Here is a 25563-nt window from a genome sequence, read left to right on the forward strand (position 1 = left end):
ACTACCTTCCTCAGTTTCGATCCCAAAAAATATATTTTTCGACGGTTTATAAATCGCCACAAATTCCATGTTAAAAACCACCACAAAAAAATCATCGTAAAATATCAATTTTGTTTGTAGTGTTGGGAAGTCAAATTTGATTGTGATTTGAACTTCATCTACAATTAAAAATTTATCTTCATGATTCATCAAGATTTATTTTCGTGGCTCATCTTCTGATCAGGATATAAATTTATACAACTTAATTCTTTTTTTGTATACATCTGTAGATGAATAATAGATCTATAAATAAGTATCTAATACCTTGAAATTATCACAGTAATATTATTATTGTAACAACAATATCATCATAGTGATATTTTGTTCTTTTTTGCACTTAGTTTTTTGTTTCAATTTGAGTTTTCCACAAATCTTTTGTGTTCATTTGTGTACTTGATGGTTTGATCGTGATTTATTTTCAATCCTAAATTCATACAAACTAGTACCAAAGCTATTGGATCAAATTATTAGCATATTTTCAATCTCATCTATTAGATCTGAAATCCTTTATATGTTCGTCACTTAGGGCTTCTTGCCATTACTGTCGTTAGCTACATGTTCATCGATCGCCACCGACAGTACATCTTCTCAATTATTATGAATGATTAGTCATTTGTAGTTGATGTGTTGATTGTTTCCAATTGTCGCACGCAGTCATTCGTTTTCTCGAACCGCTTGTTCATCTTCTTCAATTGTAGCTTGTTTCATCATCATCGTCAGTCACATGTTCACTACTGTCGATCAACCATCCCTTTGCCTTCGCCATTGACTGACCATCTAGGTTTTCTAATTTACATGATTCGACAATTGGTTCGCCTTCATCTTTTACGGCCACATGTTCGTCTTCGTTGCCCATCGCAATCGACTGTCATCCTTCTCCTTTTTGCTTTCTGCCATCGTCTAAGATGGCTTCTATGTCACCTGTCATTATTGTCGACTATTCGACGTTTTGGTTGTCATCTTCCTTCGCCAACGATTCTGTCCATTTGCCTTGGTCTTCTTCGATTGTCATGTACCATCGTTGTTTTATGTTAGGCCTTTCTTTATCAATCTTTAGACACTATTTGGAGTTATTTGATATTAGCAATGGCAACTTTTGAAATATAATATTCCATTGTAGGATCGAAATATTAGGCCTTATTCTCTTTGCTATTTTCAGATCGTTTTTAATTTTTTAAAATAATGAAAACGTGTTTACTTTCATATTTTCAAAAATGCATTTTCGAAAATAAGAAAAAAATTTGTAAAGAAAATTCAAAATAATAAAAAGTCATTTTGATTCTTTTCATCACAAACAACCCTCAAAATTTCTAAAACATGAAAAATATTATAGACAAAAAGAACACATTTTTAATAATCTCAAAATAGGCACTCAAAACATAAAACTGAAAATTAATTTAAGACTCAAAATTAAAAATTAATTTAAAACTTAAAACTGAAAACTAAAACACAAAGAGAACAGTCTCTTAGATTTTCAAGTGAAAATGCAAGCAATTTTGGCATAGATGAGTTTAGATGACGTGAGTATCTTTGATTTAAATGAATATAAGTATATTGATGAATATGAAATCATTAAAGTCAACAAAGACATGCCAAGACAAATCTTATTACCTATATTTTGAGTGTGGTTAAATATATCAACTACAGTGAACATTATGTGGATTTAGTTAGTATTAGTTAGGGAGATTAACTCTCCGTAATTTTACTATAAGAAAGAATTATAAATAAATTTACATTTGAATTTATTATAATTTTCACCTAAAATTCAAATTTAACTGTGTTGGATATTTTAAATTTAAATAATTTGTATATTGGGTTGATTTAAATGTACAGCAGCGCGCATTGGTGTGGGTGATTGGCTAAAATTGGCTGTCCCTGCCTGGAGAATGTTAGGCATTTAATTTTCATTTGGTGGGCAGTAGCTTTCAAGGGTGGATCGTTGTTTGCCAAATTAATATTATGAAATATATAGGGTACGTACGTACGTAGTATTCAAATAAATTAATTTATTATAAATGATTACTATATATTATATTAGTTATATATGTTTATAATACAACATATAAACTATAATAATAAAGAAAGAATTTATACAAGTAGAGATAAATAATGTTTTACCTTAGACTTGGAAAGTGAACAAAATTTTCTTTCATACAAGTAGAGTTGATGTTTTGACTTGGAAAGGGAACGCAAAATTGGGCGCAGCCGCAGCCGCAGCCGCAATGTTTCAAACTTGAATTGGCGAGAGTGGTCTTCGTTAAATTTTGTTTGGACACGGAGAAACGAGAAACACAAGGAAAGGGTCATCACTCATCAGACATCATCCCCGTGGAAAGGTCTTTAATCTGGGGCGGATCAGAAATTTATCTGGGGAGATTAATTTTTTTTTTTAAAGTATAAAATTATATATTATAAATTTTGAGGTGAATTGTATTTTTTTTTTTTACTGAATTGTTATTAAAAAATATTTTTTATATTAAAATATTCATTTTTATAATAAAAAATTAATTTTAATAGTAAACTACCCTAAATCACACCTAGATCCGCCCTTGTCTTTAATAATGTCAACAAGACGAAAATCTCTCTCTCAAATTCTTAAATTAAAACTTTTCTAAAATTCTCAGGCCTTAAGAGAGAAACCTTCCATCGTCGTCGCCCCCGTATTGTCGTCACCGCTGGCCACAAAGGCCATTTTATTGTAATTTAATTAAAGAAATTATATCTTCTAACTTCTTAGATTATAGTTTCTAAAACTTAGAATAAGTTGTGAACCTGTTTGCTGCAACTTCTTAGAAGTTGTAGTTAAATAGTTATAGTGTTTGATATCATAAGTTATAAAATAACTTATTTTTGTATAATTGTCCATAATACCCTTAGTAGTTATAGAATGATAATTTAAAAATTAATTAGTATATATGTATAAGTTTCAAGTATTATAAAAAAATTAATTAAAATATATAGAGAAAGAAAGATGGTGAGAGAGATGAAGAGATCTGAAAATGGAGACGGCGGTGGAAAAGAAAAACCCATGATTGCGTAGACAAGAGGATAATTCTTTGTTAAAAATAAGGACAAAATTGTCATAAAAATGTAATTATTTAAGTAGAAGTTGCAACAGTTAGGGTACCCCAACTTTGAAAAAGCCAACTTCTATCCCTTCTAAAAGTTAGTAAAAGTTATAAGTTAGAATTCTATAAGGTAAAACAAACACTACATCCTAACTTTTTTAAAATTAAAAGATATAAATTACAACTTAAAAGCTACAACAACAGGCCCCAAAAACCCGCCACTATCGCCAGTCACATTTACTATCGCCCGTACCTACCTACACCTACCACAACTATGCTAACCCAAAAATCTCCAAATTAAAACCCACAATCATTTGAGGGCTTGAGAGAGAAAGGGAAACTGTTGGCCACTACACCCGCCGCCAACTATCGCATGTACTCGCCACCTATCGTCACCTTTACCCGTCAACCATTAATGATCTTGGACAAATTTACCCTTAATTTGAAGTCTTATATGATAATTGGGCTTTATTTGGATGGGCTTCATTAATTAAACTCAGGCTTCAACTACATGGATGAAGTATGATTCTAATGTTTTTGATCTTTGAATATTTTATAAGGATAAAATGGTCATTTATTTACTCTCCAATTTGTACAAGTAGATTCATTCTTTAATAAAAATATCCCCTTTGTTTTGTAATAATCTCTCTCTCTCTCTCTCTCTATATATATATATATATTGGTATTCATGTAATTAAACTCTAGCAAACTTACAATATTAGGAAAGAAAATTCAATGCCTAATTATGGAGAAAATTATAACTTTTCCAGTGACAGACCACCTTTTATGACATTATCTATTTAATAGGCCTCATTAAAATGATAATGTGCAACCATACTAAGCATAAATTTTGTAATTAATAATTTAAACTAATTAACATAACGTACGGTCGATGTTGAATAAACATTAATTCTGACGATGTTCACTCTAATTAAAGTCCGACAACACGCGCACATGCATGCATGTATTTGAATAATGGTCTCAAGAAGGCAATTTTGTTGCCTTCGGGGTATTTAATGTTCCGGGAGAATGCATGCATGCATGCATCACGTTACGTACATGATGAATTAAAATTGAAACGAAATTCCTGAAGTCCGGCCGGCGTTAGTTAATACCAATGGCAGTGGGTTGGCTTCGCAACGAAGGACTTCTTCCACAGGATCAGATAAATTAATAGACAAATTTTTAGAATAAAAGTTAAAAAAGATTAAAATATTCTCATTTATATTATATTAAAAAAAATACAATATAATATGAGTAAGAATATTTTAGGTTGCGTTTTCTTTGTTTTTTAATTTTTAATTTGGAGTTTTGAATTTATTTTCAGTTTTCTATTTTGATAATCTATTTTTAAAAAATTGAAAACGCGTTTTCTTTATCATTTTGAAAAACTATTTCTCAAAATAGAAAATTAGAAAAAGCGTTCTCTTTGAACTTTTGAAAATAATTTTTTAATAATATTTTATTCAATAAATTTGTTTATTTAGTAAATTAAAAATATTTAATGTTAATAAATTATTAAAAAATATATACATTTTAAAGTTAATAAATTTTATAATATTTTTTTCTATTATAATAATAAAATACAAATAAATAAATGTGTTTTGAGTTTTGAGTTTATTTTGAATGAAAACACTTGTTGTTTTGAGTTTTCTTTATAATTTTTTTTATTTTCAAAAATATATTTTTAAAAATAACAAAAAGAACGAGTTTTCTTTATTTTAAAAAATTAAAAATTAAAAATAATTTAAAAATAACAAAAGAACGCAGTCTTAACCTTTTAATCTTATTCTATAAGTTTGTCCGCTAATCTTTCTAACTCTCAAAAAAAAAAATTCAGAGTGCCACTGTCATGCGTGCAATCTCACCACACCACACGTGTGTTGAATAACAATTAGTCGTGGATACAGTCAGTCAATTGATTATATTAAATGCCAAATTTCTAGGGAGAATGGTACATACATGTGTTTTCTGTTTTTGATAAGACTTCCGCCCAATAATCCATTAATCATGAAATTTGTCTCTAAATTGGGTTTTTTAAGAAAAATCCAAATTTTGAACGCAGAGAAGTAATTAATACGATCTCTCTTAATTGTTCGGATGTCAATTCTTAATTGAAAAATACTATTTGTATTCCCTAGCCAATACTTTAAACTACACAATTTATATAAAATAATAAAAATATTACTTACTCAATACGATATAAAGAATATTTTAATTATTTACGCACATATATGTATATAAGTAAGGATGTAAGTAGTATAATTCTTTAACTTCATCTTCAATGTTTCTTTGCTTGCTTTCAGTGCATGCCTTGTACGGAAAAGTTTTAATATATATTGAAGGTTAAATACATATTTTACTTTATGCATTTTCTCGTTTTTTATTTAAATAATTAATTTTTTTATTATTTTAATTACATATCTAAACTATTCAATTTTGAGTGAACTAAGCTTTTGAATTTTTGCTGTTTCAATTACACTTTTAAATTATATAATTAATTGAAATAATAAAAAATTCAAGAGTGCAATTAATTTGAAATTTCAAGTTTATAAGTGTTTCTGAAATAACAAAAAGTTTAAATGTGTAAATGAAAAAAATGTGCAAGTACAAGGGTATATTTTTTCATTTTTTAATCTCTATAACCAGTCTCACATCGGTCGTAGCCATCTCGATTAATCTTGAGCCTTCCTTTTTACTCCGATTAGCAATCTGCAAGTCATGAATAACCCACTGTTCCCCTTCTTTGACTAACGATCCGTGACCGACCCACCATTATTTCCCTTCTTCTTTGCTCCGATTGACAACCCACAAATCAGAACTGATCCACCCTTCTCCTTCTTCTTTACTTTGATTGGCAAACTTGCAACTTATCCACTTTTCCCATCTTCTTTGCTTTGATTGACAACTCACAACCTATTTACTGGCAAGTTTGATTACTAGATAATTAAGTAGTCAATAGATGTAAATTATAAAGGTTAAATATTCAATGTCAGATTTGAAGTTTAGGAGGCGATGGGTTTTCATGTAAAGTTTAGGAGAAAAATATGGGTTTTGACTTATATTAAAATTATGTTAAAATTTTAATCGTATACCTATATATAAGATTTAATTATCAGAATAAAATATATTTTAAAAATATAAGTCAATTTTGTAGGGTATTCGTGTTGGGTATTCATTGCCCAATGGTCATGTCAAGTTAAAGAAGAAATATAATGGGCAAGTTTTCTAATAAACTTTGTCTAAAAAAATACCATTAAAATTATATATAAAGCAATACCGATAGTATATATACGATTTATTCTATTATTTAGGTGAATACTAAATTTAGTTTGGGAAGCTTTTCTTTTCTATTTTTAAAATGCCCTTTTTCATATTTTAATTTGTTTTCAAGATAAAAAAAAAAAAGAGAGACAATAATAAAGTCACTCCTTTTAAGTTGAACCTATGACCTCAAGTCACAATAAATTTAAAAACAATTTTACCGTTGTATGGAAGCTTATCCTTATCAAACAAGGGTTGATACATTCCTTTTAGTAATTAACATGTATGGGCCACACCATTAATTATCTGGGACCATTTTCTAAGACAAGTGTGAATAAGATTTTTATCCCCACATACGTCGTTAATTAAATGGTTGAAATATTCGTGGCATGGCATGCACGGGCAAGTTGGCTATAAATAGCTTGCTAGAGCTAGAGTTGGTTTATAGTTCATTATCCAAGGATAGAGTCGTTGTTTAATTTGCTTATTACAAGTAAAATTGTCCAGATTATATATAGCTTGGCTTGAATAATTTCCATGGTTTCCTCACAGTCCTCAGTTCAGACACTGGTTGAGAAGTTCAAGCTGGAGATGTTCTCTTCTTCAACCTTTGACGTTTACTCTTTTGTTTCCCCTTCCGCCTATGAGACTGCCTGGTTAGCCATGGTTCCAGATCAGAGCCATGGCGATCAACCCATGTTCAATTGCTGCTTGGACTGGGTTCTCAACAACCAGAAGGAAGAAGAGTTCTGGGGAGAATCCCGGCCCGATGGCCGCCCCACCATCGATGCCCTTCTTGCAACTCTTGCTTGCGTTCTTGCACTCAAAATGTGGAATGTTGGAGACACCCTCATTCAGAAAGGTATGTGATATGCGAGTATAGAGAGAGAGGGCACGTGAGCCGGCCCATGGTACGAATTGATTGATAACTGTTAGGGTCATAGAATACACTAATATACTCAATGAGAATGACCTCTCTAACAGACTACGTACCCCACCCCTGGAATTATGTATGTACAGAATCCCACATCTCAATATAGTTCAAACCAATGTCAAAACTGTTTTTGTGGTGTGCATATCGTCTTATAATATTTTTGAATTAACTTTGATATATACCACTTTAATACTACTAAAGTTAATTGGATGAATAATTCCGAGATTTATGAGACTACGTAACATACCTATCTCTTAAGTAACATTTGTTAAAATGAATAAGATAAGATTGTATCAAGATAAGGTTGAAATACCTTTCGGACCAATATACAAAATGATTAAAATAAGACTAAGAAGCATTTTAAGATTTTTATCAAACTGTTTGTTAAATTTTTTAAAATGCATTAGAAGACACAAGTGTTATTTTTTTATTATTTATAAAGACCAATATATGTTTATTTTGAGAGAGAAAAAATAAATATATCTGAAAAAACTTAGATAAGAAGTTACGTGATTTCTTTTTCAAGAATCGCCGGATAAATTTAATAAATATATTAGAAAAGACAAAAATCTGAAATGCTTTTCATATCTTATCTTTTTCGATCTATATATTGGTTAACAAATATTATCTTTCAAATAGATTATTAACATAAAATTAAGTCATTGTGCCATTATATTCAAGATTTTTATGCGACCCCTATATATATTTATATATATTATTCGTATTCTGTCTTCATTTCTGGTACGAGATAATGATTTGAGAACTTACATGTTCCAACGTAATTTAGGTTTGGCATTTGTTGAAAAAAACACCGGGGAGCTTCTCAAAGAGAAATCTGGCAATCTTCCTCGCTGGTTCACCATTGCTTTCTGTGGAATGATTGAACTTGCAGAAGCAAGAGGATTGGATGTTCTTCCCAGTGAAGAGCTGAAAGCACTAATGGCGGATGTTTTCTTCAAGAGGCAGCAGATTCTTGAAACGTAAATTATTAAGTATATGCGTATATCTGTGTGTGTTCTCCTACGTACTGATCAATAGCTTTCAGTTTGGCCCAGGCTACTTTGCTTTTTTAGTGAACTTTCTCTTTCTTACGAAAAAATAAAAAAAAATAAAAATTGAAACTGACAACGACTGATCTGATACCCATGAATAATTTGCAGGGAAGGTCTCGTGGATCAGTGCCCCTATCCGCCATTGTTGTCGTACCTGGAGGTGTTGCCATCGACATGTGATGTCGATGGAGAGCTTATATTGAAGAACTTGAGCAAAGATGGCTCTTTGTTTCAGTCTCCTTCTGCAACAGCTCGTGCATTTATGGCTACCAAAGAGAGCAAGTGCGAGAAATACCTGCAATCTCTTATTAGAAGATGCTCTCATGGAGGTGACGAATTAATTAATTAATTAATTAAGTTTCTTAATTTCCATCAACTGCTTTCTTTAATTACTAATCCCAAAGGGCTCGCACATAATCTTCAAATGGATAATAATTTATAATTGAAGTGTTGTTTTTAACAGCTTTTGTTTTCATGAAATTTTCGTAAAAAGAAATTTGTTTGATTGTTATCCTGATTCATATATATATAGAATCGAATGACTTAAATTTTGGTGCAGTTCCACCAATGTATCCCATGGATGGAGAATTCGTAAAGCTTTGCTTGGTAAATCAAATCCTGTTGCTAGGGTTGGCCGAGTACTTCACCGAAGAGATTGGAGAAATCTTATCAGAGGTTTACAGGTATTTTATTTGATTCAACATTTCAAATGAAGGCTCGCCCTGGACCTCGACTAGTCGTGGTGCTATTTCACTGTGATATAGACATTATATATGTTCAAATTAGCAATTCCAAGTCTATTGTATGTAATTTAATATAGATCTAATCATATACTGGTGCATATAATACTGAACTGACACTGTTGTCTTCTTCCTTAAATTATTGGCTGAAACTGTCCCTCTGATCTGCAGGACGTACAAGAAGCAAGAATCGCGGGCCACATTAATTGATAATCTAACACCAGCCAAGATGTACAAAAACTCTCTGGCTTTTCGACTCTTGAGGATGCATGGCTATGATGTGTCTCCATGTGTGGCGCTCTCTCTCTCTCTCTCTCTCTCTCTCTATATATATATATATATATGTATGTATATGTGTGTATGTATGATGTGATGATATGAGACTATGTGCAGGGAGCTTCTGTTGGTTTCTGAGGCATGAAGACATCATGGCACAGATGGAAAACAATAGCGGTCAGTTTAGGAGTGCAATGTTGACTGTGCATAGAGCCACCGATCTCATGTTTCAGGGAGAATATGAACTCAAGGAGGCCAGATCATTTGCCCGGAAAATGCTAGAGAAAAACACGGTGCAGCTCAGCTGCTGCGAAGAAGATGATCTTGTCATTGTCCCCAATTTGCAGACTCTGGTATGAACGCTCGCAGCTCGCTGATCCGCCTTTCTCATCATGCATGATTTAAGCCTAGAAAGTCAATCCCCAAGCCTATATATTCAACTCGCCATTTTATTCACATGCATGTATATATATAATATTCAAAAAATTTCTTACTCTGTCATAATAAAAAACAAGTAGTCAGCTAATTTTAGTCTGAAAGGGAAAGATTTTGCTGGAAAGGAAAGAATTCAATTCAGTAAAAGATACTGAAAAGGAAAGATTTTACTCTTTAGTCTTTTTTTGTCGCTTTCCCGTCAAAACGTTCAGTAAAAAATCAGACAAATAAAACTTTTAAAGGATGAGAATGACCATGTATTCAACCGGTGGATGATATACACTTCAATCCTTTTCACCAGCATCTTGATAGTTATAATATTTGTTTCTGTTTGCCCTGGATTCCTTCTATCTACTTATATTATTGCATGCACGATAATGTTTATCATCTATCACTAAATTACCACATTTTTTGTTCTTTCATAGATTGAGCATGAGTTAGATATTCCATGGATAGCTCGAATGGATTATCTTGATCATAGGTTTTGGATTGAAGCAACTCAAGTTGATTCTCTTTGGCTTGGGAAGGCCTCACTCTACAGGTATATAAATATAAAAATGATTCTTCTTGTAAAATATATATGTATATAATGAGCGTTTAAGTACTAATAAGAACACACACACACACACATATATATATACTATCAAGGTTTGATTTCCAATCTCGTTAACTGAAATTGCATTAGATATACATGGGTGAGAAGCTAGTTAATTAACTAACATCAACCCAAAACTTTGGCTGAATTATGCTAGGTTATCATGTCTTCAAGCTGAGAAGCTAATGGTGCTGGCCGTGGAAAATTTCAAGTTTCGGCAACTCATCTACCAAAGCGAATTGCAACAATTGGAAAAGTACGAGTAGATTGCAGTTGGATCATATATATATAGAGAGAGAGAGAGAGAGAATTTTTATAGAGATGATTAATATTAATGTGTAGCATTCATGATTCATGATTTGTGATTGAGCATCTTCCTGGTGGATACAATGACAGGTGGGCCAAAGATTGGGGGCTTCGAGATATGGGATTCGGGAGAGAGAAAACCACATATTGTTACTATGCTGCGGCCACCTCATCATCGTCCACCCTACCACCCGACTCGCTCGCCCGCCTAATAGTGGCCAAGACTGCCATTCTCGTCACAGTCGCCGACGACTTCTTTGACATGGAAGGTTCCCTCAATGAGTTACGTGCCCTCACTGAGGCAGTTGAGAGGTCCAAATCCTTCCTTCCTTTTGAAAACTAGTTAACGCCAGTACATATACATGGCCTTGAATTGTCAATACATTCGGTACATTAATATATTTAACACCCACTTGGCTGGTCGTGTTTGTTCAATGACACTGTCACAGATGGGACGGGCAACATTTAAGTGGGCATTGTAGGACCATCTTCGATGCCCTTGATGGTTTTGTGACCGACATGGCCAACAAACACCTTCATCAACATTCAAGTGACATTTTAGAAAATCTTCGGAATATGGTAAGCTTTTTATATCCAAGCCATATTATTTCGTAAAAAATAATTAGTTTAAATACGCGACACTGACTCTCTTTATTTAGATTGATCATGAACCCACCACTTCAACTTAAATATCTTATTTTTAATACATGTTCTCATTTTTTTTATATATGAAAATGTGGTGGGATATTTTCAAATAATTCATTTTAGATATTAAGCTCTGAAAATTGATTCACCAAAATATATATATATATATATATATATTATCCACAAATTTTTCATGAAGAACTTCATGAAAGAATAACTCCTAAAGTTATAACCAAACAACCACTTTGTGAAATAAGAATAAGGCTGCGTTTGAAAATGACCGCATGCCCTTGACCTTTTTAAGGTTTGATGGTCTATGTTATATATGCAGTGGAGAGAAACATTTCGATCATGGATGATGGAATCAAGCTGGATGAAGAGTGGATATGTGCCATCAATGGAAGAGTACATAGAGACAGGGATGACATCCATAGCAGTGCACATGCTGGTTCTTCCACCTTACTATTTCATCAACCCTAAATTGCCTAAGCATAAGCTCATACTTTCCCACTATGAAACCATCACCAAGTTGCTCATGGCTGCTGCAAGGTTGCTCAACGATATTCAGAGCTACCAGGTATATATAATTAATTCCCACACCAATCTTCTCTAAATATGTAATAATCTAGGTATAGGTATATATATATATATATAAACAATTTTTTTTATATAAAATACAAGGAGATTTATATATGTTGTGGGTTATTTACATCCACTAGCTAGAAACAAGTTTAAAAAAAATCCATCAAGTCAATTGGGTTCTATAAAAGATAGCATTGTCACGTATATATAGTAAAGATGCATATCAATAATTGTTGCGCGCGGTTGCTCACATCCCTAATTGTATAATTAGTGACATGGGTAAAAGAAGTGGCGATGGTCGACCTTAATTAGGGGGAAATTGATGGCACTGGTGGGGGCTTGGGTGCCTAGGGTTTTTTGTTGTTAGATCTGGTGGCTTTTGATGGGCATTTGCTTGTTTTGTTTTTTAGTGTCTCATGGTCTGACGATCTATGTTAAGTCTGTTTGGATCAAAGGTTTAGTCGACCTTGCTTGTCTGGTCTGATCGATGAGCTATTCTTTCCTTTGCATTTGGGGCCTTAATAATTTGATGCGTGTGCATATATATATATGCACTTGCAGAAGGAGCAAATAGATGGGAAGACAAACTTAGTGTTGCTCACCTCAAAAGCACATCCAGAGGCAGGGATTGAAGATTCAATTGCCCATGTCCAAGAGATTCTTGATGAGAAAACAAGAGAGTTAGTAGAGCATGCTTTCATGGATCACTCCAGTGACTTGCCTAAACCAGTCAAACTTTTGCACTTGTCATGCCTCAAAACCTTCCAGATGTTCTTCCACACTTGCAACCGATTCGACTCCGACACCTTACTCAGTCATGACATCGAGAGAGCGCTGTATAGGCCAGTCGAGATTCGCAAATCACCTGAGCCCGTGAAGCCTCAGAAGAAGAAGGAGTTCTTGACAACCTTCGCTACCCTCAATCAAGCCTTCAAGCACCATGGGAATGGAGCCTTTGCCCGAGAAGGTTTCTTGAGGCCTGTTCGGGAAGACGGGAACTGGAGGAAAGTGTGTTCCCCTCCCAAGTTCAGTTTGAGTGTCAGTATCTGATCACCATTACATATTGTGTTGACTTGTACTGGTGAGTTACTTGCTATATATATAATGTGTACAATTAAGTAGGCAAAGTAGGGTTGAGCCCTTGGAGCCATGGCTGTGTAGTCTAAATCCCTATAGCATTCTTATGTCGAATGCATGGGCTTGTGTCCTAATATATATACCAATAAGGGCTATAAAGTATTCGCGCCCTATATAATATTAAAAGGTGTTCATGTGATGAATATTGTATACATATAATGTTTCTTTTTTTATTATGCAAGGGGAGTTGGTTCAATGGATTTTAAATTTTCAATTATATCTATCCACAATCATATTATCTCTAAGATTATTATAATTTTGTTTCTCACTAGATTTTTTTCAATTTCTATTTTTTTTTTCATTATAAACTTTTTCTATTTTATCCGATCATATATACCTGTCCGCCTTTTCCATAACACCATATAAGAAGCAGCTGGCCTTTACAAAAGTTGGATAAAGGTCCAATAGGCCCATATAATGAAACTACGGCTTCTTCATATGGGCTGAAAAGCCCAATTTAATTCTCACATTATGAAGTTCACTTGGTCCAATATAGTCAAAGGTGCCGAGGAGAGACTGATATTCTTATGAAGTTTTCTATATGAAAGATGTATTTTTTACAAGTACTAAATATAATAAACTCTTTATGTCTTAATAAATCGATATAAAATAAGATAATAAATTGTCCACATTGAGTTTATGTCTTAATCACAAACTCTACTCCCAGCTTATTTCTATCCCAAAAAAAAAAAAAAAAAATTCACATGTCACTTCAAGCTTATAGCGTAATTTTATTTTTTCTCATAAGATAAATATAACATTCTTATAATAAACTTTAAGATTTTTAATCATATTTTACACTCAATATTGCTTAATTACTTAATATTCTAAACTTTAAGATAAAATTAATACAACCATCCAATAAAACTTTAATTCTAGTTGTAAAAAAATTTACAATCACATAAAAGGATCAACACTGGACTGCTTAATTCTCTAAATAACACCATCCATGATATTTTCATAAATATGTTTTAGTTGAAATTTATATAAAAATTTTATTTAAATATCGCCATCTTCCACATACATGAGTTGAGGGCGTGTGGCACAAATGCCAAGAAAAATGGCAATAATGGGCCATGCACCCGCACCGCACCTGCATTAAAAGTAAAAAGAAAAATGGAGTACAACATGCCATACACTGCAACTGCAAGGACACTGCAAGCCAACATTATGATTCCATTTATATAATTCAAGAGCTGGGAATTTGGACCCAATGCCTGAATTTATTCTTCTCACTTTCTAGACAACCAAACAGGAAACAGAGAAGACCTAACTCTGTATACTTGGTGCAGCACCAAACCCATTCACATATGCCTAAATACCTATTCTCCCAGCTCTTTATTGCCATGCAGTTGACACCAAGCCTACTCACTTACAAGTTACAAGAACAAAATCTCTTGACAAGCCACTGCTTCTAAGACCCATTACTAACAGTTCTTAGCGCTGGAGGGGTGGCGATCCCCCGCGAAGGAAGGACGCAAAGAAAGCAAGCGATTCGCTCGGTTTGAAGATGGGAACTGCATGTCCAGCTCCTCTGAAAGTTGCAAATGTAAGCCCTTCATATTCTTGGAACCAGCCACCAACCTGATCCAAGAAAAACCAAGAAGTTCCTCGGCAAAAGCTACATGAACATGCTTTATTCATTCATCGCTTGAAAAGGCAGAGAATATAAAGGAGCTGTTTGTATAGACTTGTCAAGCTCACAATCAGAAAGATTTTGGTCAAAGTATTCTTTGTTTAGATATGTCATAGCCCCTGCTGCTAGATAATAGGTTAGGCTCTACATAGAAATTGTGGAGCCTTTTCAACAAAGCATCTTAATTGGTTTTCTATATTCCATGGGCCTGAATATATTCCTTTCTCATGCAACCTATGGGATCTATGGCAGAACATCTAATCCAAGGACCAATAATCAACAAAGATACTCACAATTTATAGTTGGTCTTGGTAAATAGATTCCTCTCTGTATATAATCGTATAGAAATTCAGGTACTCACAATTTATAGTTATTATTCCATAGAAACAAATAGCAGAAAAGAAGCATCAATAGTCTCCACTTTATTGACTACAGCAGAAACTAAACTAGAAAAGATAATCCCTGTTGGGTGGTGGCCTTTTCGGATAACTACAACAAAAATAGTGAAAGCTGATTTTCAGTCCCTTCTTCTCATTTTCAAAGTTAGAGATCATTCCATAACTTATCATGTACCTGCTTCATGTGGTACCAGGGCCTCCATGCCTTTGTGATGGGCAGTCCCAGAGAACTTAAGCTGTATCGCGTGGACAATACAGGGACCCTTCCATCTGTGTCTCCACTGAACCACCCAGAGAAAGTTAAAGATCAAATATGAAAGAATACGTATGATTACGATCTGTAGAGGACGTTGGTTGGGAATATATATCTACCTGTACAGCCATATTCTAAGCCCAGCAGCAATAAGATTCTTGTATATGGGAAGAATTGACTCCTTTGAATCTGTCCAATCATTGAATATTTTCATACTGCATCCATTGTAGTTCAGTGAGTAATTAAGTAAAGGGCTTAAGCTTGTACATTGTTTTTTAAATCCTAAAAGAAGTATACTTTGTCGTGCTCAAAGAAAAATGACAATCATCATAAATAAGAAAGTGAATTACTTGCAGATGCTCCAGTTCTTGAGGTGGCAACCATCACTAACATGGAGGGCCTTCTGCACATCAGGTCTGTTGTAATAAGTTGTTGCATATTCATCAAGGCACGGATCATAACCACCCATGATCCTTGGCATCTGATAAAAGCAGAACCAACTGGCATCATTATGATTCAATAAGCATGCTAAAGGAGTCTGACAATACTCGTAATCTTAGTTTTGTCTCCACTCAGTTTGATATTGGAATTCATAACTAGAACTAGATGAACCCTTCAGTCATTCAACCAGTACATGGTTAGCTTATTATTTTTTCTGCAAAAGTACAAGGCTCACTAGTTTTAATCCCTTGGCGGCCACTTTATTGGAATTAAAGTAAATGGTTGATGTTTTATGGCTCACCATCTTAGAAGTGCTACTAAACATAACTTGCAATGATGCCTGTTGCGAGCCTGTTGAATTACTGATACAAACTGGGGTATAAAGGCTGTAGATGTCAATGTCCTTGTACTGTCTGAGAACCTCATCAACAGCTTGACTACAGTCTTCATTGCTCCATGGGTTATTGCTGTCAAAATCACAGGTCTCCTTGATAGTTATATGAGTTTCATCTGAAATCACAGCATGGCTCCAAGCATAATCAACCAGACCTTTCCAGTCCTCAGCATCACACATTTCAGGATTACCCAGCTGCACATAAACATAGATGATCACCTCATATTCACAGATCCCGTAAATATATATGGTAGCTAAAATGGTATAAGTATCATAATTAACAATACTAGCCGGAGAAATGTAAAATGGAGAGCAATAACAAAGATTAGACTAATGTACAATGAATGCAGAAATTATATGATGCACTACTGGAAACTCATGAATCTGTAATCCATTGTTGGAAATATGGTTTTAATGGGGGTTTATTATTTGGGAAGGAGAATACCAATATGCCCCTCAGGTTAATGAATAGTGATGGATTCTTGTTCTTCTCCAGGATGAGTTCGGCCAACTCAGGTACATATTTTCCTGTTATGTCACAGGAAAATGGGGAAATAGGTAAGATATATAATTAAGAAGGGTACAACAAAACATTAAGGTGAAATATATACCTGCATAGCTCTCCCCTGCCACATAAAACATCCTCTCTTTATAGGATGGGAATTTGAGGAACCATTTATGTAGGAATGTGTAGGCATCATTAGCTATTTTTATATTCCATAGGACAAACCAATGCAAATAGTTAGATAAGCAGACATCTAGCTATCCAGATGCAATAAAAAGATAATATGACAACTTAGGGAGGCATAACAAGGACAGATGCTACAAGCAAAGAAGCAACATAGATATTAAAATTTCTCCCATCCCCTAAAGGAAAAAAAAATAACAAAACAGAACAAGGTAAAGAAGAAACAAAACAAAACAGAAACAACAAAGGTAAAGAAGAATGCCCCCTTTAGGTCCTATAACATAATAAGATAAAGAGGCAGTAACTTAAATGTAGTTCACCTGTAAAGTCATCTCCAAGATTATTATAATCGGTAGTTCTATTTGAGTATGAAAAACCAACTCCAACTGGGGATTCCAGGAATAACATGTTGGCTTCTGCATCATCAGCATGAAGAATTTTTAATAAGATACCGTAGTCAACTATGCAAATATACATGAATAGTGGCCCTCCAATTTAAGTTGAAAGCAACAGTTGTTTGAATACACAAATGTGTGATGACAATAAAGCTGCACTAGTTAATTGCATGCATATGTATGCTTGTCCATAGATTGATAGACATCACACCTGTATTCCATGCAAAAGGATTATATTTAAGGGCATGTCCATCCTTGTCTACAATAAAAGGTCCAATCTCTTGCGTTGCTCCATATCCCACAGAAGAGCATCCAGGACCTGAACATATATAGTCTCTTGTCACCTTATTTGAGAACATGGATAAAGCACCAAATACCTTGTAATATTTGCCTCCGTGAATGATTTAGAAATGAGAAAGAAAAAGAACGAAGTCCACGAAGTGATTAAAAATTGGATAATCATAATTTATCTTTCAAGAATCATGATTATGCATTTAGAAATGGATGTTCCTTGATTGATCTGCAGGACTGTTAAAAGACAAGGCAGCAGTAAAACTACAAGAATCTCTTTCTCTCTCACACACACGCATGCGCAATTTTAGGTTGGTGTACATTTGCTTGCATATACTTGGGTTGATAAATAGATTAAGTCAAAAGATAGTTATTGGAATCTGAATGACCCTGAACATTTGGAAATCGGATAAATAGCTTCACCTAAGAAATAAGTAACTTCAGAAATAACTAGAGTACCATAATCATGATATTCTCCTAGACCCAGTCAAAACCCATAACTAGAGTTTCAGAACCGGGAAGGTGTAATAGCCAATAGAAGCAATACAATGGTACTATCTTGAGTTATTCATGTAAAAGAAGCTGCAGACTATGGAAAATGACATCCACCCATACCAGTTACAAATATTATTTATCAAAAATAACGCCATGTAATGCTAAACAAGCTTACCTCCATTAAGCCATAGCACCAGAGGTTTCTCATCAGGGAGAGTTGATGCCTCGTAGAACCAGTAGAAGAGTGATCTTCCACTTTGTTCATTCACTGTCACATACCCAGCATAGTGCAGGAAGTCTACCTTAGGCTGACCTGGCAAGTTAGTCACAATGTCTTGAGATGCCAATGAGTTCAGTTTCTTCTCTTCATACCATGGTCCAAGTCTAGCTCCCACAACGGGCTCCAGGGACAGTGGTGCAATGAGAGAAGGAATAAGTACAAACATCACTTTTACTACAACATCCATGAAAGAATAAAACACTAATTTATAGACTACTTAAGCACTGGAGGATGAAAAATACAAAGATCCACGTCTATATATACTTGAGGAATACTTCTTGCCAATCCATGACCAAAGAAACCAGAAAACAGTGAAGATTCTATGTGGCATAGTGACTTTATTTAGGTCACAGTCGTGTGGCATCTAATGTAGACTTGAAGCAGGTTCTAGAGATTTTCTTGCATATGAGAAAGAGTGAGTGGAGCCTCCATTTCTTTTTGGGTTGTTAGATCAGAGTCACAAGTGAGTAAAATCAATGAAGTTACTAAATACAATAATATTTCTACCACGTCTGATTTTTTCTGGCTAGAATAGATTCCTAACATGTCTGATTTTGATTCATATTGAACCCAACTTCGGTTTTACATAGGAAACTCAACAGAAAATGACACAACTCATGAATATTTAATTTTGTGTAATAAAAAATTACAATTCTGTTATCATTATCTGTCCTTTCTCACATAATCATCATCCAACTTTCCTTCTCTATTCACTATTGGCCAACAATTTATTCTCTCATATAAATTAAGGACTGATCCTGACAAGGGGGCAACAGTGGCATTATTGATGAGCACAAACCCTGGAACAAATAATTTACTTCATCAATAAAGAATAGAGCCATTCCATAATAAAGTAAACCTAGATTGCACAAGCTCCTGGTGTCTAAATTGTGGTTGGATTTTCTCATATTTTGCATGTTGAGACTACTATCAACTCAAAAGGATTCAACTTGGGACAATAAATCTATCCAAAGCATGTGTTTCTTCAAAGCTTCATCCTTATTTCCCAAACTTCATCCTTTACTGGACTAATAAATTTAAGGAAAGAAATCCTGATGGCAAGTAGGATGGAACATATTGCATTGCTTGTCTAGCAACAAGAAGCATTAACAAGCACTCTGGTTTATCCTTTTGGTTGATTGTCACAAGTCTCGTAATTGAGAAAGATACTAAACATATCAAAGAAGTAAAGTAGAACTATTACATTTACTTGCAAGCACCCAGAATAAATCTATCTTTGATTCAGGTAGGAAACCATTTTTTTTTTTTTTAAGGTTTATGGAATAGGACAAGAAACTTGATGAATTAAAGAAAATAACAGTCTGATTTCAATTTACCAATTTAACAACCAAACTATCAAACAAGATGCCTAGCATGAAAGGATTTTCTGCAGGACAACCTAAGGCCATTGGAAGTAATATTCCCAACACACAAATAATTCAATTCAAACCACTGGACTGTGAATGCATCAAAACTGTTTCTTTTCAGAATAATATGATAATGTTCCTTTTCACATCAAGGCTACTGTGATAGAGTCAACAATATTAGATGATTGTGAACAAAAAAAAAAAGATGGATAAGGCATTTTGTATCATTCAGTAATTTGGCTGTGCATATTGGACACGTTCTTCCTAGTCAGCATTCAGTTCATAAAAGAAAATGCAAACTGGAAATACATTGGTGGTCTACATATTCCATATGAGTAGTGTCTCCAAAGTATTACAAAAAGGTAAGCTTCCTTCAGAATCTCATCATCAAAGAGAAGAAAGAAACAGATTTGTGGCGAAAGAAACAGATTTGTGGCGACCCTTGTTGGTTGACTCCTGGATCTGAAGTCACTATGGTGTAAAGAAATAAAGGAATCAATCCAAGATGTAAAATGAGTTGGATTCCAACTTTTTTTAGTTGAATAATGAGTAAGGAGACCATCTTCTGATTATTTAGATATTATCTTATTCAGTGGTGCTTGCAATTGCCTATACAGGATTACATTTACCAGAAGTCTGATCATCCTATGGGCTTTTGAGAATGCTTCCTATGTCAAAATGCTTGTGATTCATGCTCATCTTTCTCTGTTCTCATGAATTCTCATACATCTGGCTTATAGAGGATTATGTTTATCAAAAGTCTGATCATCCTATTGGCCTTTGAGAATACTTCTTGCATCAAAATGCTTGTGATCCATTCTCATATTTCTCTATTCTCACGAATTCTCATACATCTGGTAACATGTCTTATCTCCCATAATTATTGATACTATATTGCTAATTAGTTTGAGAGGTTTTTCTTTCCCTCGTTCTTTTTTTTTATTATTATTATTAGTAGGTTGAGAATTTTTGTAAAGCTTAAAATGCACTTAGTAATGGGATACAAGGACCAATATGTTATGCTTTTAAGGTTACTCAAGGACTAATTTAGTAGCCTAATTCCTACACCTTACATAATGTAGCTTTCTTGTATTGACTAATAACCCACATATTTCTGCAGCAGACCCATGAGGTCACTTCTTGCTGATTCACCACAATTAAGATTAGTGAAAGTTAAGAAAGAACCAAAAATATGTGCTAGGAATCATGCTTTGCGTTATCAAATTATCCATTATCCAACTATTGTGTTTTGTTTAATAACCATGAATATGCTTGTGCAGTGCATGATTTCTTAAATTAAAGCTAGTCAGTTTTGAATGGCTATCTGAAGCACAAGGAGACATGCTAGCCTGATTTGTGAGCTCCAAGAAGAGCTTCATGAGGGAATTTTCCACCATAATCATTCATCTAGAATTCATGTTGAAGAGATCCGACAATTTTTAAGTTGGTTGTTGGCTACCTACCTAACACAATCCTTTTTCTTTATCTGCAGAATACTTCCAATACAAGAAATGTTAAGGGGATTACTCAACCCACAAATGGAGTTTTAGAGTTTCACCACCATCGCATATCAAATTCTTAGGGCTCTAATTGGTAACTACTAATAAAATCAATTTTCTAAAATTGAGATAAAACACTGTCAAGTATCATCTTAGCAAAAGGAAGCATGTGTCAAATCCATAAGATTCTAAAATAAGTTATGACATCATGGTTGTCAAAAGCACACCTAGGCTCAAGGCTCAGTTGAGGGTGCCTTGCTCTATGAGGTGCGCGCCTAGGCTCTAAGGCAAGTGCCTCACCTTGAGGAGTAAGGCACGCACCTTCAGTGCCCATGTCATAATTGTTTTTTTTTTGGTTTTTAATGTTTGATGGACTTGTTAAAATATAACTAGTAATAACTAGGGAAAAAATTAAAATAAATTTGGGAAAACAATAAAAATACCCTACTAGCTATCTAATAAATGAGTGCCTCACATCCAAAAGGCTCGTGCCTGTGCTTATGCATTGCATCTAGGCTCCAAGCACTCTTGCGCCTCAGTGTGCCTTGAGCCTTTGACAACAATGAGTTATGTGTCACTAAGATCATCTAACTTTTGCAGAATGTCTATTACACATTAACTGAAATTTTGACCTCACTGTTCAATATAACTACCCTATGAACTTGAATTATGTAAAACTATGGGGTCATCCTCTATTAAAGAACTTAAGTTGGCCAGTGATAAATCTTAACCCAAGGACAAACCAAGTAGTAGTAGTATTACAGATGTTACTTATCATGAACTTGAGCTATGAAAATAATTGGCTTTTAGACCAATGACTGTTAAAACTCAACTAACAAAAAAAAAAAAAAAAGAACAAAGAAAGTGTATGAACTCAAAAATCCATGGAATGACAAAGCTCCTTCCCCTTCATCAATATAGTTTAGGAAACAGATTGTCTACCAACTAGCCCAACTAATTTCAGTACTGATGATACCTTAATATTAATTAAATTGTACCTGCACTAGAAAATCTAATTTCCAGTGTTTTAGTTAACCAACGGGAACACCACTTGATCACACTAGTATAGTGCAAACTTCATTAGCACTAGCCTTTAAAGCAGGTCTCATTTCTTAAATAGCAACTCTACCTGTTACTTTCAGTAGACTAGCATTATGAAATCAAGAACGTCTATGTTGTTCCTTTTTCCTTTCCATTGTTAAGCAAGCTATCCACGTTTGTTGAGGAAAGATCCTGTCCTGTTGAAACAGTTAAAAGTTATGACAAGGCAATGATTTGCTACTTACATTTGATCCCATGAAGGCTCACATATGACAATTCATCCAAGAAAGGAAAATAACAAAAAAAAAATTTGAAATAAGATCGAACTAGTAGCAGCATTTTATACATTTTTTATGCATAAATGCACTAACCATGCCCTGAAATAAAAGCATCAACGATTATGAAGAATGGGTATGCATGCGCGTGTGTGTGTGTGCTGTATGTTTCATAATTCTAATTCTCTTTTCCTGAGGTCATTCCTCCAGCTAAGTTAGTACTTGTCACTGAACAACAAGCAGTCAAAAATTAAACCATTCTCCATTCCAACTGAAAAAGTAAAGACTTTCATTTGGAACCGCACATGAAAAGAAAAAAAAAAATGCAGATTTCACAACTTTGCATTTTCTTTTTAATCTCCCATTTTTCCCAAGTATAAAATATGTGAAAAGAGTAAAAAAGAGAAAGAAAAGCAAAAAGCTGAGACATAGCTTTCTTTCTTCACCCTTTTTTATCATATCTCCCATCTTTCCATATCAAACAATATAAAAGAAGGGTTTAAACAGTCCTCCAATATCCTATAATAGGCACCACTACCCTTACGAAATTTTAAGGAGAGACTGACAAGGGATGCTTTATTCACACAAGAAAATTTTTGCCCAAACGGATTTGCCCACAGCTCTAATTACCCAAATTTCATTTTGACATCCATCACCACAAAAATCAAACAGGGGCTGTTTGATCAACATAGCAGCACAATCACCAATCTTTATATGCATAGAATACAAGGGATGAGAGGCGGGCATGGGATGCTCTATTCACACAAGGAAATTGTTGCCAAATGAATTTGTCCGTAGCTAGGTAACCAAATTTTATTTTGTCAATCCATCACCACCATATGGAAACAGAAACTGTTTGGTCAACATAGCAGCACAATCACCAATCTTTATGTGCATAGAAAGGGATGAGAGAGACAATGATGAGAGAAAGACGAGGGTGCTTTATTCACACAAGGAAATTTTTCCCCAAAAAGGATTTGTTTTTTTACTAATTACCCAAATTTCGTTTTGTCAATTCATCACCACTATATGGAAAGAGAGCCTGCTTGGTCAACATAACAGCATAATCACCAATTTTTATATGCACAGAACAAAACAGAAAAAGTGATGCTTTATTCACACAGGAAATTGTTGCCCAAATGGAGTTGTTCATAGCTCTAATTACCAAATTTCATTTTGCAAATCTATGCACTATATGAAACAGAGTCTGCTTGGTCAAAATAACAGCATTATCACCAATCTTTATATGCAGGGAAAACAATCACCTGGATCTCCAATCCAGTCTTCATATTTATGGGCTCCTCTCTAGACTTGTTTTCCTTTAGGTTTATGCTAGTGCTTCCACTCAAGTAGTTGCATGATAATTCTGAACCTTGAGAAACTTTTTATCATGTAATGTGACAGACTTTACATAAAGTTTTGCATGGATCAATGACCTAATTTGATAAGCCTCAGCATAGATGCCATTCTTATATTTTATAGGTAATGCATTATGAAATATATGACTTTAAAGTTTGGATAGAAAGCACAATCTTTTACATCTCAAATATATGCTTTTTGAACGCATGGTATCATTTTGGATTAGGCACAACTAGGAAAATTATCCAACTTTCATGATGGTCTGAGGACCTTAAAATTGGTTGTGGGGAAAATCAAACATCTAAATTTATGCAGCCACTACAATGCATTTACAAGCAGCAGAAAAATATTGATTTGTCACAACAAGCTAGCCCAATAGACAATTTCACGCATGCGTCAAATATTTTTCCTAAAATGGCTTCTCTATGCCCTAGTAGTAGGTAAGATATATAGCAATTATCACAGATCAGGGCCAAAAACAGCCATCCGATAACTAGGTTTGACAGACAGACAAGTGCTTGTATAATATTTTATACAACTTGAACAGTGTACCAGTTACCATTCCCTCAGTTCGGATGCTGTGGAGAAGAAGCTTTATTAATACATTAAAAAATGAAGGAACTTTATTTTCTGGAATAAGTACGTTTTTAACTACTCTTTCTCATTCTATATTTAGATATTATTCCAGAGGATATTGAATGCCACTTTCATAACCATCTCCTATTAGCAAAGAACTGTCGTTTCCCATTCAAAATGCTTTTGGGGGGCACAGTTAAATAAGAATTAGACCAACCCTAAATGCTATTCTGCAAGGTCCATCTTGGCTCCCACCCCCACTACAAAAGGCACTATAGAGTCAAAATAACCTTATTTGAGCCACCACCATCAGTACAATTTCTCACATGGTGTGAACCTACCAATCCATTGTGGTATAAGGCTAGAATATCATATAAATCTTATCTTAAAGTCATAAAATGATTCTCTTAGTGGGACATAAACCCAACCTCATCCTAGAGCAATACTGCACAATCCAGCCTGCCAACCCTTCTATTCCGATCATGTGCTTGAAATACTTTTTTATACTTGAACAAGGATAATTGGGCCATAACCTCTCCAACTGGATTCTTGATAATAGGACCACAACTTCCTTGAGTTAGATTGTTAGGACAGGAAGGTATTACATTGAGTTCCTCCACTTTTTTCTCTTAATTTCCTTGTTTTTATTTTTCATGGCTAACTTCATTTTTCCCCTTGTCCTTGTCTGAAGAGAAAGAAAAGGGAAACCTTTCCAATTTCACAAACCAGCCCAATCCTTTCTTATTCTCTTTCCTTCTACAATTCTATCCCTGTTTACATTTGCAAGGAATCTGTACCGCTCGCGTGAGCATATCATGGAAAAAGTAGAGGTAAAGGAAACCAGAAACAACAAAAGGGTAAGTGGAAGGGAATATAAGTACAAAATGGCCTAAAAGCATTATTTTTTGTTAAGGAAATCTGATAAAAAGTGCTCCCATGCTAGAAATATTACTTCTGGAATTTAGTCCGTCTCACGTCAATATTGTATAGAGAGGTTTTGAAATAAAGGAACAAATAACATAGTTATCTAAATCTTCTTTCGATTGACCTCCATGACCATTACTTATGACATCCAAATCAACCCACGGACCACCATGGAAGC

At 34.2% G+C, this 25563-nt stretch overlaps 2 protein-coding genes across 2 annotated transcripts; one reads left to right on the plus strand and one right to left on the minus strand.

Moving 5' to 3' along the window:
* Positions 1–6834: 6834 nt before the first annotated feature.
* Positions 6835–13298, plus strand: LOC127795391 ((E,E)-geranyllinalool synthase). The gene is made up of 12 exons (XM_052327039.1): positions 6835–7233; positions 8093–8285; positions 8466–8686; positions 8917–9040; positions 9269–9387; positions 9491–9726; positions 10234–10349; positions 10561–10659; positions 10800–11021; positions 11159–11288; positions 11686–11931; positions 12498–13298. The coding sequence occupies exons 1-12, from the start codon at positions 6909–6911 to the stop codon at positions 12984–12986; spliced, it is 2520 nt and encodes an 839-aa protein (XP_052182999.1). The 5' UTR covers positions 6835–6908; the 3' UTR covers positions 12987–13298.
* Positions 13299–14232: 934 nt separating this feature from the next.
* On the minus strand, positions 14233–22316 carry LOC127795867 (serine carboxypeptidase-like 31). Its single transcript, XM_052327820.1, has 10 exons — positions 18240–22316; positions 17490–17597; positions 17204–17299; positions 16807–16899; positions 16641–16723; positions 16103–16390; positions 15711–15841; positions 15480–15575; positions 15283–15388; positions 14233–14657 (listed from the first exon to the last, which is right to left on the minus strand). Exons 1-10 carry the CDS (start codon positions 18529–18531, stop codon positions 14511–14513), a joined length of 1440 nt encoding a protein of 479 aa, XP_052183780.1. The 5' UTR covers positions 18532–22316; the 3' UTR covers positions 14233–14510.
* Between the last annotated feature and the right edge of the window lie 3247 nt (positions 22317–25563).

Source organism: Diospyros lotus, chromosome 2 (genome assembly GCF_014633365.1).
Source record: "Diospyros lotus cultivar Yz01 chromosome 2, ASM1463336v1, whole genome shotgun sequence".
NCBI lineage: Eukaryota > Viridiplantae > Streptophyta > Magnoliopsida > Ericales > Ebenaceae > Diospyros > Diospyros lotus.